The sequence below is a fragment of the Cetorhinus maximus genome, chromosome 27, assembly GCF_964194155.1.
Source record: "Cetorhinus maximus chromosome 27, sCetMax3.hap1.1, whole genome shotgun sequence".
Taxonomy (NCBI): Eukaryota; Metazoa; Chordata; class Chondrichthyes; order Lamniformes; family Cetorhinidae; genus Cetorhinus; species Cetorhinus maximus.
The window spans coordinates 17,597,419-17,612,958 of NC_135905.1; the positions used below are offsets into that span (position 1 = coordinate 17,597,419).

General features: G+C 42.4%; 1 protein-coding gene and 1 long non-coding RNA gene across 6 annotated transcripts in view; one reads left to right on the forward strand and one right to left on the reverse strand.

Annotated features, from left to right (window-relative positions):
- kcnma1a (potassium large conductance calcium-activated channel, subfamily M, alpha member 1a) overlaps window positions 1-15,540 on the reverse strand; it is a 779,423-nt gene that overhangs the window by 124,159 nt on the left and 639,724 nt on the right. Inside the window, exon 20 of one of the 5 annotated variants that reach the window (XM_078530809.1) lies at window positions 5,484-5,516. The exons of the other annotated variants lie outside the window; for them this stretch is intronic. Within the exon in view, the coding sequence (XP_078386935.1) occupies window positions 5,484-5,516 (33 nt within the window). The remainder of the gene's footprint in view (window positions 1-5,483; window positions 5,517-15,540) is intronic. 5 annotated transcript variants of the gene reach the window in all.
- Window positions 2,782-15,540, forward strand: part of LOC144668620 (uncharacterized) — a 31,610-nt gene continuing 18,851 nt past the window's right edge. The window contains exon 1 of the long non-coding RNA XR_013573525.1: window positions 2,782-2,977. This is a non-coding gene — a long non-coding RNA (uncharacterized LOC144668620). The remainder of the gene's footprint in view (window positions 2,978-15,540) is intronic.

Consider the following 15,540-nt stretch of genomic DNA (forward strand, 5'->3'; position numbering starts at 1 on the left):
GACGAGTCCTTTTTGTGTGTCTGTATGCCCTTGTAGCTTGAAAGTTAATTGTATTTATTTGAGTTTGTTTAAATGCTGCAATGAAATGGAGACTTAGTTCAGATCAGAGAATAAAAGGATCACTTCTGGGTGGACTGTACTCCTGTCACCACTTGGCAGATTTTCTGTCTGTGTGCTCGTTTTTTTTTAAGTAATGTTTGAAAGGAGTAAAAAAGGCACCCCAAACTATACTGTCATGCACAGCTGTCAGCACTGGCTGCAGAATGTGGCCAAGGGCACCTATGGAGGTCATTGAAAGCAGAGCGGATGGGCTGGCATCTGTATTTCATGGGCAAGCTTAGTGCCCGATGCAACTTACACTGGACAACACTTCCCTGTCCCTCACATTCAGCAGACTTAGGCGACTGAGTGAGGGGGTCTCTGAACAAGTAAACGTTCCCTTTGTTCCTGTTAACAAGCAGCATGGATTCTGCCTCTTCTGGAACAGGTGCAGGCTTTGGCAATACCATGTGATCTGTGGAATTGTGGGCTTTAAATGACTCACTTAGTGAACCTGCTTTAGCTTCATCCTTTACTGACAAGTATGAGAGAGGAGATACATTAAAAACAAATTTGAATGTAGCATCTGCATTGTCAGAAATTATTTTTGGTAACATTTTACAACTTCTTTTCCCCTGTTCTATATAAAAAAAATACTTGAATAAAATTTTACTGACAAGTCTAGGCTGACTAAAATATATAATCAGATGTTACAGTGGTACCAGTAGTCACCAGCCAATAGGGATGCAGAACTAATAATCTCCAACGAGGTAACAGTCAAGAAAGCTGTACAATGCACCTGTGCTTGTAGTTCATTATCTGGGATGCTGGCAAGTCACTCAGAAGCAATCTGCGTTAGTACAAATTGTACAGACAACAACACACTCGCTACCTTATGACTGTGTTGCAAGGTTTTAGTGCTTATAATTGAATTGATGGTAACAACTTACACATCTGTTCCTTAAGCAATCTTTAAACAACCTGAACAATATGATGTATTCCAGGAACATAAACGGTGTCAAACTAGACACCAACCAAAGAGCAGATTTCCCAAATTCTGTTTTTAATATAATTGACCGTTTAATGAGAAATCAAATCACGCGTAAAAAGAAACCTATGCATTTTCCCACTCCTCTCACCACTTTGATATTCTCCTATTGTCTGCAAGTTTTTCAGTCTCTCACTCTATGCTCCGATTGAGAGGATGAGTTCTTCAAGGGTCCTAAAAAAGGTGATCTGGATCCATATATTAAGGGACAACCTAGCTGGAAGTTTCAGGACTTTCATGCTATTTTTTTTAAACTTGCTATCCATTTGGGAAGTGCCTAGCCACTATTCACCACCTATATCTCAGCGTGGCTAAGCTAGGGAATGCAGTGTGTGCAAAAAGCCAAGGTCCAGCCCCATTTCCTTCAGTTCTGTGGTGCAGTAGACAGAAGATTAAAGTGATTTGCTACCAGGAAACCAGACCCTTTATCCTTATTTACTCAGCAGTGCAACCTTCTCTCTTGCTAACTTCAGCTCCCATGCTGCATCCTCAACACCAAGGAGTTAACATTGTTACCTGCAAAATGGGCAACTAAGCAGCAGCGAGATTTCCCATTGAAAATGAATCTAGCTACAAGCTCTCTAAGGTTGCAAAATGTTGTCCTCTGGTTTGCTAGTCAGAATTGTATTTAGCAATATCATGCTCTCCACAATGGGCCCCCACCTTGAAAATAATAACCAGTACGGAGTCACAAACTCTGCAGTCTATGCTTTGTGCTGACACTCATCATTACAAGCTCAATTTCTGCACAGCAGCAATGGAATGCACTGATTTAGTGGGAGAAACCCCATTGAAATTAAACTGGGTTAGTGCTCTCCTTTAATACTGGCCAGCGTGGCATACAGACCTAAATCTTGAGCCGAGGTTTCAGTCACATGACCCCCTCGAAGACTCCACCCCCTCTCTATCCTACCTCCCATCAAACACACAAGATAAAAAATGGCCAGTGGCATTGAGAATACTGAATAAAAGTAACTTCTGAAAAGAAAGTGTGCCCGTCCATCAAATAATTTTAGCTGAAATTAATAAATGGTGACGTCAATTACAGTTCGATTGATGCCAAATCTTAAGGTGCCTTTCCTACAATCTCTTGGCAGGATAATAACAGGGCCTAAGTGGAAATAATGTGTGACTCATGCATGCTTCATTAATGTGTGCAGTAATTGTAATAAATAGTGCCCTGTGAACAATAGCAAATTATTTGGGTTAATTTAATATTTGGAAAAGTGCTTGAGAGATCGACAATAATACAAATAAATATTTACAGAAAACATTTTGCCGTATTTAATTATGAGCATCTCCTCATGAATGACTTGTTAAAAATAATTCTATTGCAGTATTTATCATGTTCCACTAATGACTTTGCAAATTCGAAAAGAAGTTGAGCACTGAGGGTTGAAAACTCAGATCAAATCCTTACAACAGACTGGAGTTCTGAACCAAGCATCCAAACCTGAGGAAATGTAACGTGTTTTAGATTTCTCCTGTTACTGGGTAATTATACAGGGTTAATTCATTTCATCTGGTCATTATTACAAATCTTACTGAACTGATTGTCAAGCATCAGAAAATGTCAGAATAACTTATTGAGTTCATTTCACTTTTAATATAAGCCAATGGCTTTTTTGAAAAATATTGCACTTCCACATTAATGAGGACACTTCCTGAAATCTTTGGACAACAGCAGCAAAATCCCCAAACTAGCTTAGAGCAATCCGTAGAGGTTGATTCTAACGTCAGCTGCTGCTTAGATTCAAACCCCCGCACCGATAACTCCTGGATTCATCTGCGTGTTGTCAAACATGTACAGCATTAGTTTGAGAATTCGCAGGGTGGCAGTTTCACTGAGGATCCAGAATGATCCAGACGGCTGCTGTCTATTTACGCACGGTAAGGCAAATGATGTGCTTGCCGTGCATTTTTTCTCAGTTATGCAATGACTGGTTAGCAATTGAAAAGATAACATATGAGAACATATTCCTATTTTTATCAGCAACCATGCTTCCTCGGCCTCATTATTTATATTTCCCAGTTCGTTCAATTTTGGAGTTTAAAAGCCTTTGTCTCATCACTGGTAAAGGGAATGATGTAAAACATTGCTAGAGAATATCTCTCTGGATATGATCAGCTACAATCATTTAGATGTTGTGCTTTATAGGTGTTGTAGATGGACTGTTGCAATTCGCTATATGTGAAATAAGAACTGGTCACACTCTGATGTCCATTCAAATCTGGGGTCCATCAGTTATATTCCTTTGTACAATCTAGAGAGTTAACAATTTTAACATAAAAAGGTTTCAGAAAGGTACATTGAGATCTTTGATACTGTACTTAGGGTCAAATGCTACAGAATGTTCTTGTCACTTGTCCAGAATAAATAGGAGGTAAGGAAATAAGCAGTCTATTTACTCTAATGTCAAAGGGCATATGCCCGTGTGAGAGACTGTGTGTGTGTGTGTGTGTGTGTGTGTGTATATATATAAACACAGGGTTCTCTGATGCCTTATTCCTTAAGTAGTAGCACCACCTGCTGTTTATTACATTCATCTTATACTCTGCCACACTCCACCATCTATTGCTTTAAGTTTAAATGAAAAACAATTACTAGATATGGCGGCAATGGTTACATTTGACACAATGAGGCAGTGCACAACACTATTAAGTGAAACAGTTCCATTTAATTAGTTAATTTTTTAAAAAGCATAATACTAAACTAAAAAGTACAGTGCACTGATTACTTGAACAGCTAATGGCTAAAATACTTAACTATTTAAGTATGGGTGGAATTTTACGGCACCTCCCATGGGCGGGCTTTTCCAGTCCCGCCGAAGTCGATGGGCTTTTGAATGGCTTGCCACATTTTCTGGCCCCACCCCTCCTATGATGGGGCCATAGAAGTCCACCCTTTACTTATTTTCACAAGGATTGTTTCTTTAGTGCGCATCTAATGTCCTATCCCTGGAACATAGCCTTGTGAAATCTAAATGAAGCATTCTAAATGATAGATAATGCATATTAAAAACATTATCCATATTTGGGGTTGCTGAGCAGTCCTCAAACAATACCATAGTCCATGTCATTGCGCTTTTTAGCTCAACCACCACATTGTTGCTCTCACACTACAACAATGCAGAACTGTAAGAAACCACACACAGCTTTTAATGTGGCAATAAAGAGGCACAGGCTATCAAAAAAGCAAATAGACAGGAGAGAGTAAATCCAATCTTTGGTCCCAATAATGTTCATGGAAACATCTGAATGCTGCTCTCCTCATGGTTTTACTGACACCATTAGAAACACTTGCTCTACCTGCAGGATTGTGGCTCTCTCTCAGGTACCCGTGTAACTGTCTGGACTCCATTTCAGCTTCATTCAAAGATCATTTTTAGAACCTTTAAGATTACGCTTCTTGTGTAATATGTTCGGAGAATGAGCAGACTGGAAATCAGGATGGAGTAGTGGAAGTGACAGAGGATGGCTCAGCAGGCATTTCAAATACGTCCAGCAATTATTTTTGATCAATGGGCAGAACAGCACTTGAAGACTAGCCACAAGCGGCAGCTCAAAGGAGCCAGAGCTTTGCTGACGCTGCTGGCATCTGCACTTGAAGATTCGGCAGAAAGGAGCTGCTGATATAGATACTCTTCCTCTGCATGTTTCACTTACAACTTCCCTCCACTGTGCTCCCCAATGCCTCATTACAATTCTCCAGAGAGTAGCTGAAGCATAACTGCTAGGAAGGTCCTGCGTCTGATCCCAAGTCTCTGTCGTGTTAACTTATTTCAGGCATGTGGGCGACCCAAACACTCTGGTTTAGAGAGGCACAAATTGGGTTTCCGTTATTGATAGGGGCACGTGTTTAAATGTTGAGCTGGGGACATTATGTGATTGTTTCCCACATGCATGTTCATACTCCCTGTCAAGATAAATAATAACCACTCGAATAAAACACTGGAGGGTGACCAGCACCTGTGTAACCATACTGTGTTTGGACAGAACCTTAAAGAATTGGGGAGAAAAAAAATCTAATTTAAAGGCCAGTACTTCAGCTAAAGGGCCCAGATATTTGACCTCATTTGTGTCGACTCAGGCACAAGCCAGTGACATAAACGAACAGGCTTAAGATTCAAAGGATCAATATCAGCCATTTCTTCTGAGCGAACCTTGATTATGGCTGATCCTGATATCACTGAAGTCTAATTGACAAAGTGGTTGCAAAAAAAAAACTAAAATAGGTAATCACTGCACTCCAACTAGAAGGATAAATCTAAGGGAATGGAAGCAAACCATAGACGGGCAGGGTAGGTGGGTTAAGGGGAGTACACGGGGAAAAATAAGTCAAACAGGAGGCAAAAGGTACAGGGATAAATTAATTGTTGACAAACCAATGACTTACTTGAGCTGATATATCCGTTATAGCCATATTTTGCTAAAGACAATGCAAAAAAATGACAGTTAAAAGATGCGGAAAACAAGAATCATGTTTCATGAAAGGTCAATGAGAAGCACAGGGAACTTTAAGTTTCAAAAAGTCAGGATAGGTAATACTCTCTGCCCACTGCCCCCCCATATATGTTGTATTGCTTTTTGTGCTTGTCTCCATATACAAATTAGTTCTTAAGCCAAGTGATCACTGATGTATAATGGGCAAAATTCCCAATAATATATTCAACAGTATCACCAAAGGTGTGCTGAAAATGACATGTCGCATATCCTATAGTGAGCATCAGTGGTCCTAGAGCCAATACAAACATTCTTTCACTGGATCGGTGCCATTGAGGAGAAATGCCAAGGTGCGCCAATCTCTATTAAGCTTGTTGTAAAGTATGGCAAGCGTTTCCATGCCCTATCCCTTGCCCCTCGCCACGTTAATACCAACAGGTGGAAAGGGGCTTATGATGCTGGGCAGCAGGCATAGCACCTTCTGAAGTCAAATCAAACTATGTAATTGCACCACAGCATTTCTGTCATTTACAAACTGAACCAGAGAGACTGCTGGGGAAATTCCTTAAAAGTAGAACATAGAACAATGAAGGGGTTGTGAAGAGGAGAAAAATATGTTATTTTATAAAAGGAGTAATCTCTACGGTGAAGCAACAGGTCATCTTTCTTAAAGGCCAAAACTGAAAGAATTCTGATGGAAAATGAGTTCAAACCCAATTATGCTGAAGAAACTTAACGATAGAGAACAGCAGTGCTGAATTGACCAAGTAAAGGGATAAACTAATTGTTTACAAACCAATGACTTACATGAGCTGATACATCTGACAGATAGCACCACATCGTTCCTTTGCAATCTAAGTAGCTTTTGCTTTTCTGTATGGTGTTCCACGCTGGAGCTAATGTTAGCAGAAGAACTGCCTCACTAAAATTATTGAATTCAGTGCTGACAAGTGCGATTGCTGTCTGCATCTAGATAGCCTGGGTGGAACTCTGTTTCTAATGCAGGCTGACTTGAGGGAAGGAACAGGAGCTGAAATTTGCTTTGAGCCTGCTCTGGATGAAGGTTTGTGCTTCTCCATAAAAGCTTTTGTTTTATTCACAAAAGGTCACTCTTTGGACTGAAGGCAGGAATGTGACAGAAATGTTCCTGGGAAACAGTTCTTGTCCTGGCATCTGTCGCTTGGAATAGTCCGGAGTGAAAGGGCTCTGAAAAATAACTGCTGAGCATCTGTCTTGCACAAAAAATGTTGCAAGAAGAATCTGCTGCCTGGTGGTAAGAAACTGTCAGGGTGAGTTTCATGACAACCAGCAGCACTCAGAAAATGAAAACGCAAACATAATTTCCATGTCACCACATATAAACCCTCCACTGAATTCACAGCAGAAGATGCAGACAGCATCATTTCCAGCCTGTCCACATCACAACAAACCACTCGTTGTTTAGTTTCCAGTGACCCTGGTAAGAAACACTGTAGTAACAAGCCCACACTAACAACCGCCTTCAGCAATAGAAATTCCTGACCTCTCTTCTTAAAGCTCCAGTCTCTCTTCCAGTTGGCTTACACAGGTTGTCTCCTTAATGTCATTTTGATGTAATGCTCCCTTTAAAATGTTTGCATGGCATTAAGAAGAGGTTTGCAGCGCATAGAAAGAAAAAGGGCATTATTTCCCATAGTTTAACTGCACCGATACGTCATGTATCTTTTGGATAACAAACAGTACCAAACAGCTTGAAATTGCTTTGATCTATTGTTACACATGAATAGGTGCACATACTAACGCAATCAAAGTTTCCCTCCAAGAAATACTCTATTCTCACTTGGCTATATATGGAATTCCATACTAAACACCATCATTGTGAAGACTAACTCAAGGTGCCCCATCGCCACCTTGTTAGTGTATCTACAGGAAGGGCAACAAATGCGGCCTTGCAAAAGTCACTCACATCCCGAAAACAAACATTACAAGATAGGCTCATACAAACAAAAAGGCACTTGGGGTTAGCAATTTCATCTTTGCAGAATGTCCTCTTCCCATTACAGTGTTTACCTGTTTTTTAACTGAAACCAAAAAGCTGGTCCATCCTCAGCCATAATCCCTGCAACCTATTCCAACTTTGTATAAGAATGAAAAACAGAATACTGTGCATGTTGGAAATCTGAAATAAAAGCAAAATGCTGAAGATGCTCAGCAGGATAGGCAGCAACTGTGAAGAGAAATAGAGTTAACATTTCATACAGGTCTGTGGCCTTCCATCAGAACTGGGAAAAGTTAGAAATGTAATAGGTTTTGAGCAAGGGGAGGGTTGGGCAAAGACAATAGGAAGGTCTGTGTTAGGGTGCCACACAGGAGAGGTTGAATGATAGAAGTTTGTCTTAGGGCCTAAGGGAATGGCCAAAGGGAATAACCTAGCCCTTGCTCAAAACCCATTAAATTTCTAACTTTGTCCAGTTCTGATGAAAGGCCAGAGGCCTGAAATGTTGACCTGAATTTTCGTGCAGATGGAGAATCTCTACATCTTTGTGAAAATGGTACCAGAGGCTCAAATTGGAAGGCCTGCCCCTGAACCTGGTCCTCACCATTTTCGCAGAGGGGGGCAATAGGGGCAGGTCAAACTTTGCACATCCATAGTTCACAGGGGAACTGATTTTCACTAGGAGGGAGTGGGAAATAGGACTTGTGCACGTTATAGCTGGCAGGAAAAGGTCTAAACTTACAGGAATTATTTGGAGAGGCAGGGTACCCTGTTGAATATAGTCCCTGGACACCTTTGCAAGAGATCAGTGCCCTTTGGGAGAGGTAAAGTGCCCTTTGGGATTGTTCAAAGTAGACATGAATGTGTGTAAAAAGTGGATAACTCATTGGAACTGTCAAGTTCATTGGAGCTGTCAAAGGGAGCTGTCAAGGGAACTGTCAAAGCTCATTGGAACTGTCAGGCTGTCAAGAGATTTAAATATCCAAGCCTTGAAATTAAAATAAAAACAGTCTGCAGGTTTAAGGAAAGTCACTGGATGCTATTTCACTCTGTCTGTCAACACAAGCCTGAGGGTTATCATTATTAATTATAGAATTAGTGCTGCATGACTGATTTCACAATCTATCACCACCACAGTGGGGTGCTTGTCAGTTCATAGTTTGATTGACAGCTCCATGTGGTTATAAAGTCTCTGATGTGGGGCTGTGAAAACAAATGCTTGTTGTTATAAGGGATTAAATGGCTGAGGGATTTTAATGTAGTTAATGGTTTTTTTTATCAATGAGCGTGTTTTTTGTAAATAGTGAATTCATCAATAGACACTTAGAACTTTATTTTATTTTCCCAACATGGGTCCTGAGGTCTGCCCATGCTAGATACTGGGTGAGTTGGCACGGTAGAAGGGCAAAGGATGGTGTGTGGGAGGCATGGGTTGGCACTAAGTTGGCATGGGGCTATAATGGGTCATGGGGAGTTGGTAGAGAGGCATAGGTTGGCATGGAAGGCATGAGGGGACAGGGAGTTGTTAGAGAGGCATGGTTTGGAATTGAGGGTATGAGTGACCAAGGGGATGGGTAGGGCATGAGGTGGCATGGGGAATGTGTGGGGGTTGAGGGCTAGAGGGCTGTTATTTGTTTTATTGCTTTGTTTGCAGCTAGGGCAAAGTGCTGGATCACTCAGGCAGCCATTTGCTAGCTCACCTCGGCATCCAGCAGCACCTATGCTATGTCTGAACTGTTTCCAGGTACAGTGGGCCCGACTCCTATATAACCTGGCCACCCCGGAACAAAAGTCCAAACTTTGGGGGCACTTTCTCCCAAGTCGTGTTTGTGGAGCCGGAATTCTCTCGACTTTGCACTCCCAAATCAGGAGCGAAAATTCAGGCCGTTAACTCTGTTTATTCTCTCCACGGATGCTGCAAGTCTGCTGAGTTATACCAGCATTTTCTGATTTTGTACAAGAATGACTTGCTGCCATTTCTCCTAAACAGGTTCCCCACAAACTGGAACCATAACCAAAGCACCTGATGCTTTGACATGTGCATAACATGGAAACATAAGCAGATAAACCCACTCGAACTTCTTGTGTAAGAAAAGCAATTGTTTGGAGTTGAGTTCTTGGGATCATCTTGGGAAATTAGAGCAACAAGCAGAGCTGTTACAGCATTTATTCATCCCCAAATCCTATAAGCATTTCCTGTATCTTATAGGTCACATTGGTACCCCAGATTTAATAAGTAAGGGGTAAGTGAACATATGAACTTAATATTCACATTTGTACAGCATATGCATGTGAACTCTAACCTTTTTATGTATTTATTGCTAAAATGGTAGGACAAAAGCAAAGTGTGCTTTTTTATCACTGTGACTGCTTTACTTCCTTGATTGCTCAATGTCGGTAGATGCTTGTTAAGTAAACACACAGTAGATTCACCTGTATAATGTGAGTGTGTGCAAGGTGTCTTCTACTAAAATCATATGGTGAAACAGTGTTGCTGTAGCCACATCTGTGACTAGTCAGCACTTTTTTATGCTGCTTTAAAAGGTTTAATAAGAGATGATCGGGGGACGAGATGAGGTTTCTGTAGCTAACACTACTGCTGCTGCACCCTGTTGATATGTGCTAGCATGTTGGTATGTTTGTACCTCTGCAATATGATATATTCTGCCACCTGCCAAATATTTTGCACGCTTGACAAAATAATGAGTTGCTCTCTATGGACCAATAACATTTCTACAGTTTAACTTATTCAGAGTTCAACGGCATAATTGTGTTGACGAATACACCTTTAGCTTGTGCTAATGCTAAAGCATTTGCATCAATCATTCCAACAGGAATTACTGTGTAAGTAAAAGACAGAAAGACAATGCTGTGTGACTATGTTCCTGCTCATCCATTTCCCAATAGCCTCCCTCATTTCCAATCTAGTATAAAATAATGAAACGTGAGTCAATTATGATTTTAATCTACTACTAAACTAATCCATATTCATTTGAGGGCAGGATTTGTTAATGTTGTACTGCTACAGCAACAGTACCATTCAACCAAGTCATCTAAATGTCAGTGTGATTAAAAAATTACTGTGGAACTGTGAAAATTGTGAACTGGGTGGAGCAATTAAATAGCCCAGTGCCCTTCCAACCATGGGTCGAAGGATCAAGTCCAACCTAGGCTGCTGGGATAAATGATTTCCCTTCATAGTACTTGTAATCTCAACCAAGTTCTCATTGGGCACGAAAATGGACAATAATTTGGACAACTACTGGCCATCACACCAAGTGTGGGAGATGACAGCTACTATGCAGGTAACTGTGTTCTGCATGCTCAGTGCTGACATCCTTCATCACAATGAGCATAAAGACTCAATATTCTCCCTATACCCTGCACACCGAAAGTGAAAACATTTTTAATGGAAGAACCAAGTCTTGTATGGGTAACATTTATTATACGAAATATAATATTGTGCAAGAACTGGGTGGATATATGAATTATATCTCCGGTGATTTATGGCCTGAAGGCAGTAAGGAAGGAATTGGTTTTGTGGCATGAACAAGCGTGAAGTGGATATCTTAAAACAGAGCCCCGAGCTTCATACCAAATTGGACATTTTGAGCCTCACCTCCATAAAACTGGTGAACTGCAGACGCCAATCGGGCATTGTAACGCAGCTCATCAGTCAGAGAATTCCCAAAATTGTCCCATTATGACAACAAGGGCCTGTGGGTACGTTCTGAAGTGGGGAGGGTGAAGCCAAAAGTATTTCTGTTCCTCCTGGCTCGACATTGAGGCAAGCTTAAAAAAATAAATTTTCCTTTACATTCGCAGCCCCCAGTGGTCACTTTAAGGACCTCTGGCTAGGCTGTATTGCAACTGGAAAACCTGGGCAGACCAAATGTAGTGCACACTCCACGATGTTTTGGACAAATTAGCCAGGGAGATCCTAATATTGGCAATAGGCTCCTTGATCAGCAGAACCAAGAGAAGGAAATCAGCTGCCCTTTCTTGGTCTGGCCTACATTGGACCAGGTCCCCACATTACATGCTTGAACTGCCCTCTGAAATGATCTGGCAAGCAATTCAGTTATATCAAACTGATAGAGGGTATCTCAGTACCACTATCTCAGGGCAAGAAGGGGTGGGCAAAATATTGAGGCCTTACCAGTGACACCCACATCCCAGTGGGAAAAGAAAACAGGATTGATGAATATTGATCAATGCTTGGGACCTTGATGTATTCTGTCCCTAACCCAGGAGCATTGAGAATTAGTAGAGCAATTGTAGTATCCCATTAACTGGCCTGGCTGAGCTCAAGCAACTCCAGCACACTCTGTTTTAAACTCAGAACTGGACCAGGGATCAGAGCAAGATCTCTCTCCTAGCAGTCCCTTGAAGTGAGGAGGATGCTTGCCACAAAGCCTGTGGCATGAGCTTGTGTGAAGAGTCTTTTAACGTGGGGAGGCTGTTTTGCTGCAGCTACCACATGGTTCTGGCTAACCAGGAAACTCTCCCATTTTTACTGCCAGCCATAGACGTTTCGGAAGGATTTGCAGTTAGACAATCAACCTGCTAGGCCACACCACAAATGCACCTTTCATGGCCGTCAAGTCCTGGGGTGGGACTTGAACCCAGAGGTAGGGACACCACCCAATGCACCACAAAACCTCTGTAGAGCAAGATCTACTTGATCCACATAGCTCATTGATTCACTAGGTAAACTGATGAGCCACTAGAGAACTACCCTGAGTGATTTTAAACAGTGGTGCTCGGATGATGGTGCATGTAAGTAGAAGTTTATAGAAAATGTCATATTATTTAATCTCTTTGTAATGTTTGTTCTTTTCAGTTCTTCAAATGCTAACAAAAATGGAATAAAAGTCAGATTGAATAAGATTAAAATAAAACATTGGCAGTTGGTCTAGCATCAAGACTAGCTCACTCCAACTACATGCAGTCCAATCCCAATAAAGACATAACCAATCTGCCAAGTACTGCTCTACTTGGCTCAAGACTGTGCTTCAATCAGGGTTTCCATTTAATAAGAGTGGATAGGAATGGTACTCTGTAATCATCTACTTGGAACAGGATTCCTGAACAACATCAACAAATGGAAATGGTAACCATAAGGGTAAAGGTTCTTATGCAACAACAATGAATGGGACTGACATATTGTAAGGACATACATACAGTAGCTGTGGTTACAGACTGTACACTGTAACTCTGCAGCTGGGCAGGGTCTCGTGTACAATAATGGTAACTGGAAACGGTACACTGCAACTCTGTACCTCAGTCAGTATTCATAAGTAATAGGAATTATAACCTCCAGTTCTGCACTTGGAACAAGGTTTGTACACAACATGAGTGTATTATTGGAAGTTCATTAATGTGTCTTCACTGTTAGTAGCCCACTTTTCTCTGATTAGTTTTCAGCAATTTTATTTTACTATAAATCGGACATAAATTCCCTCTCTATGATCCCATCAGAAAGTTGACTACAGCTTACCAATCCCTTTGGCAACATGTAGATAGGATTAAATATTGTTGTTTCGCTTCAAGAGCCCTTGACAGGAACTATTTATTCACAATGTGTTTTTGGAAACTGATTTTCTTAATTGGCCATGGTTTTACTCTTCTCAAAGCTGCCCACTATTTAACAAACATTCTTGTCCTGCTCTCGCTGAGACAAGAACCATCAGGGCAGAGAGTGTGTATGGTCAACTTGCTCCCAGTCCACTCCGAGTTGCTCATAACCAACCACCAGGAAGTGTCCAAGTGAACTGGTTACAAGATAGAAATGTAAGGAACAGAATTAGGCCATTCAGCCCCTCAAGCCTGCTCTGCCATTCAATGAGATCATGGTTGATTTGTAACTCAACTCCATTTTCCTGCCTTTGCTCTAAATCCCTTGATACCATTATGTTACAAAAATCTATTGGTCCTCCCCGCCCCTGAAGGCAGGAATGAATTTGTGTGTGTGTGGTGGTGTTGGGGGTGGGGGGGTGAAAATGCTGGCACTGCTGTCGTGGCAGTTGCAAGACGTCTTCCCGGCGCTGGACATTTCGCAAGAGCTGAGTTTGGAGCCTGGGAAGGCAGCCCACCCCCATGAGGCGGGTAGGCAATCAGGTGCATTAAGAGCCTCGTTGAAGGTAAGTTTAGGAGGCTGACTGGGATTTTCCAGTCATTTCCTGACGTGACAGATCAACAGCCTGGCAGGCACCCAGTGGCATGCTGGGGTGCCGGTGTCCCTGGCAGGGCTAGAGGCAATGCTGCTGTCTGACTGGGTGGGGTACAGCAAAAGACCACCCTGAGGGACTCCCCGCCCCTCCCTTCCCACAGTGGTGACCTGGCTGTTTTTTTCCCGTTTTTTTTAATTAAAGTTTTGAACACGTGGCTGAAAGTGTACCTTCTTGTTTAAGCGCCCTCTAGGTTATTTACCTTGTATTACAGCTGGGTGCTTCTCTGAAGTCAGAAGGCCGCTAGTTGGCTCTCCAGCTTTGAAATTCATTCCCCCACCCTTCATTGGATAGGAAACCTGTCTCCATATCAATGAGGGGCTCACCCATTTGAAAATCCCATGGGCAGGTTTTTCAGCTCGGTGTGTAGACACACGCCCGACATGCACGAGCGTGAAATAGCACATGATGATGTCGGGCAAGCGTCCCGATGTCATTGCACACTCGTGCGATATTTCAGTGCGCGCGGGAGTCAGCAGCGCGCCCGACAATTATGGGAGCTGTTAAGCCCATTAACCAATTAATTAAAGTGAAATTTTCCCTGCCCGTCCAACCTTACAGTTGGTGGGCAGGTAAGTAGACCGAGCAGCCTTTGCATGTTTTGCGAAACCTCATCCACGGGCAGGATGAGGTTTTGAACAGCGATTTTTAAAAAAAAATAATAATTTTTTAAAACTCATTTCTAACATGTCCCTGCTCATGTGACAGAGTCACATGAGGGGGCACGTCTTCCTTATTTTTGAAATCTTTATCTTTAACATTAAAAATCTTCGGCTCCCTGAGGCAGCTCTGTGCCTTCAGGGAGCTTTCACTGAGCGCATCCACGTGCATGCGCACTCTTCAGTGCTCGCGCTCCTCCTGCCCCCAGCCAGACAGCGCTGAGGTTATCAGCGCACGTCTCCCGCCAGCTGGCCGTTTATTGGCCAGCCAGCATGAAATCGCAGTCAGGGACCGATTGTGGGTGGCAGACCGTTTTGCGGCCGCCCCCAGGCCCACCCACCGTGCCTGCCCGACAAGGGGAAAATCCTCCCCGTGTGTTTCCCCCAGATGATGGATCTGTGACCCGAAAAAACCTAATTCCTGTTTCCCAGAACGAAAAAAAACCAGTAAAAACTGGGCAGTAGGAATGCTGGTCCAAACTGTTGTTTCCTTCTGGGTCCCACCTCTGTGGCAAAAATTCAGCCTTGCTTGTTTCCATTCTGCACTCATGTTTATTGGCGTCATTGTCCTCCAGTCTCTAGGCATTAAATTTGGCATGTTCTAATGTTTACGCTTGCTTCTTTTTAATTTCTAGGTTTGGAGTTATTTTGCTCCCTCTTTTAGCATACTGTCTCAACACAAAAGAGGTGAGTGGAAGATACAGGCTGCTAATCTGCTGCTAGGTCTCTGCCAATGGTGCTGTGTAACCAAGAGTAAAAGAGCAACCTGGACTGACCATTAATCCTCGATCGTTTAGGAAAGAAGCACATTGCCTCTATGCTGTGCTTCACGTGAAGGAGAAAAAGATTAAAGAAAGTGAGGAAAGGGCTGAGAAACAAGATTAGAGGAGTCATCTCTAATAAGTACCAGCACAGGTACGATGGGCTGAGTTGCTTCCCTCTCTGCAGCTTGTCTGTAATATGCTCTCTCCTCACTCTGGAAGCTCAGCTTTGAACACAAACTCATTGTGTGGGGTACAGTAGGTACACCGATGCTCTTACTACCCTAAGGCACAGGATGCCATGTCCCAACTCAGGTGGTACGCAGTACTGGGGAGGACCGGGGAGTGAGTTCTTTGCTGCAGCTGCTAAGAATTAATTATAAAC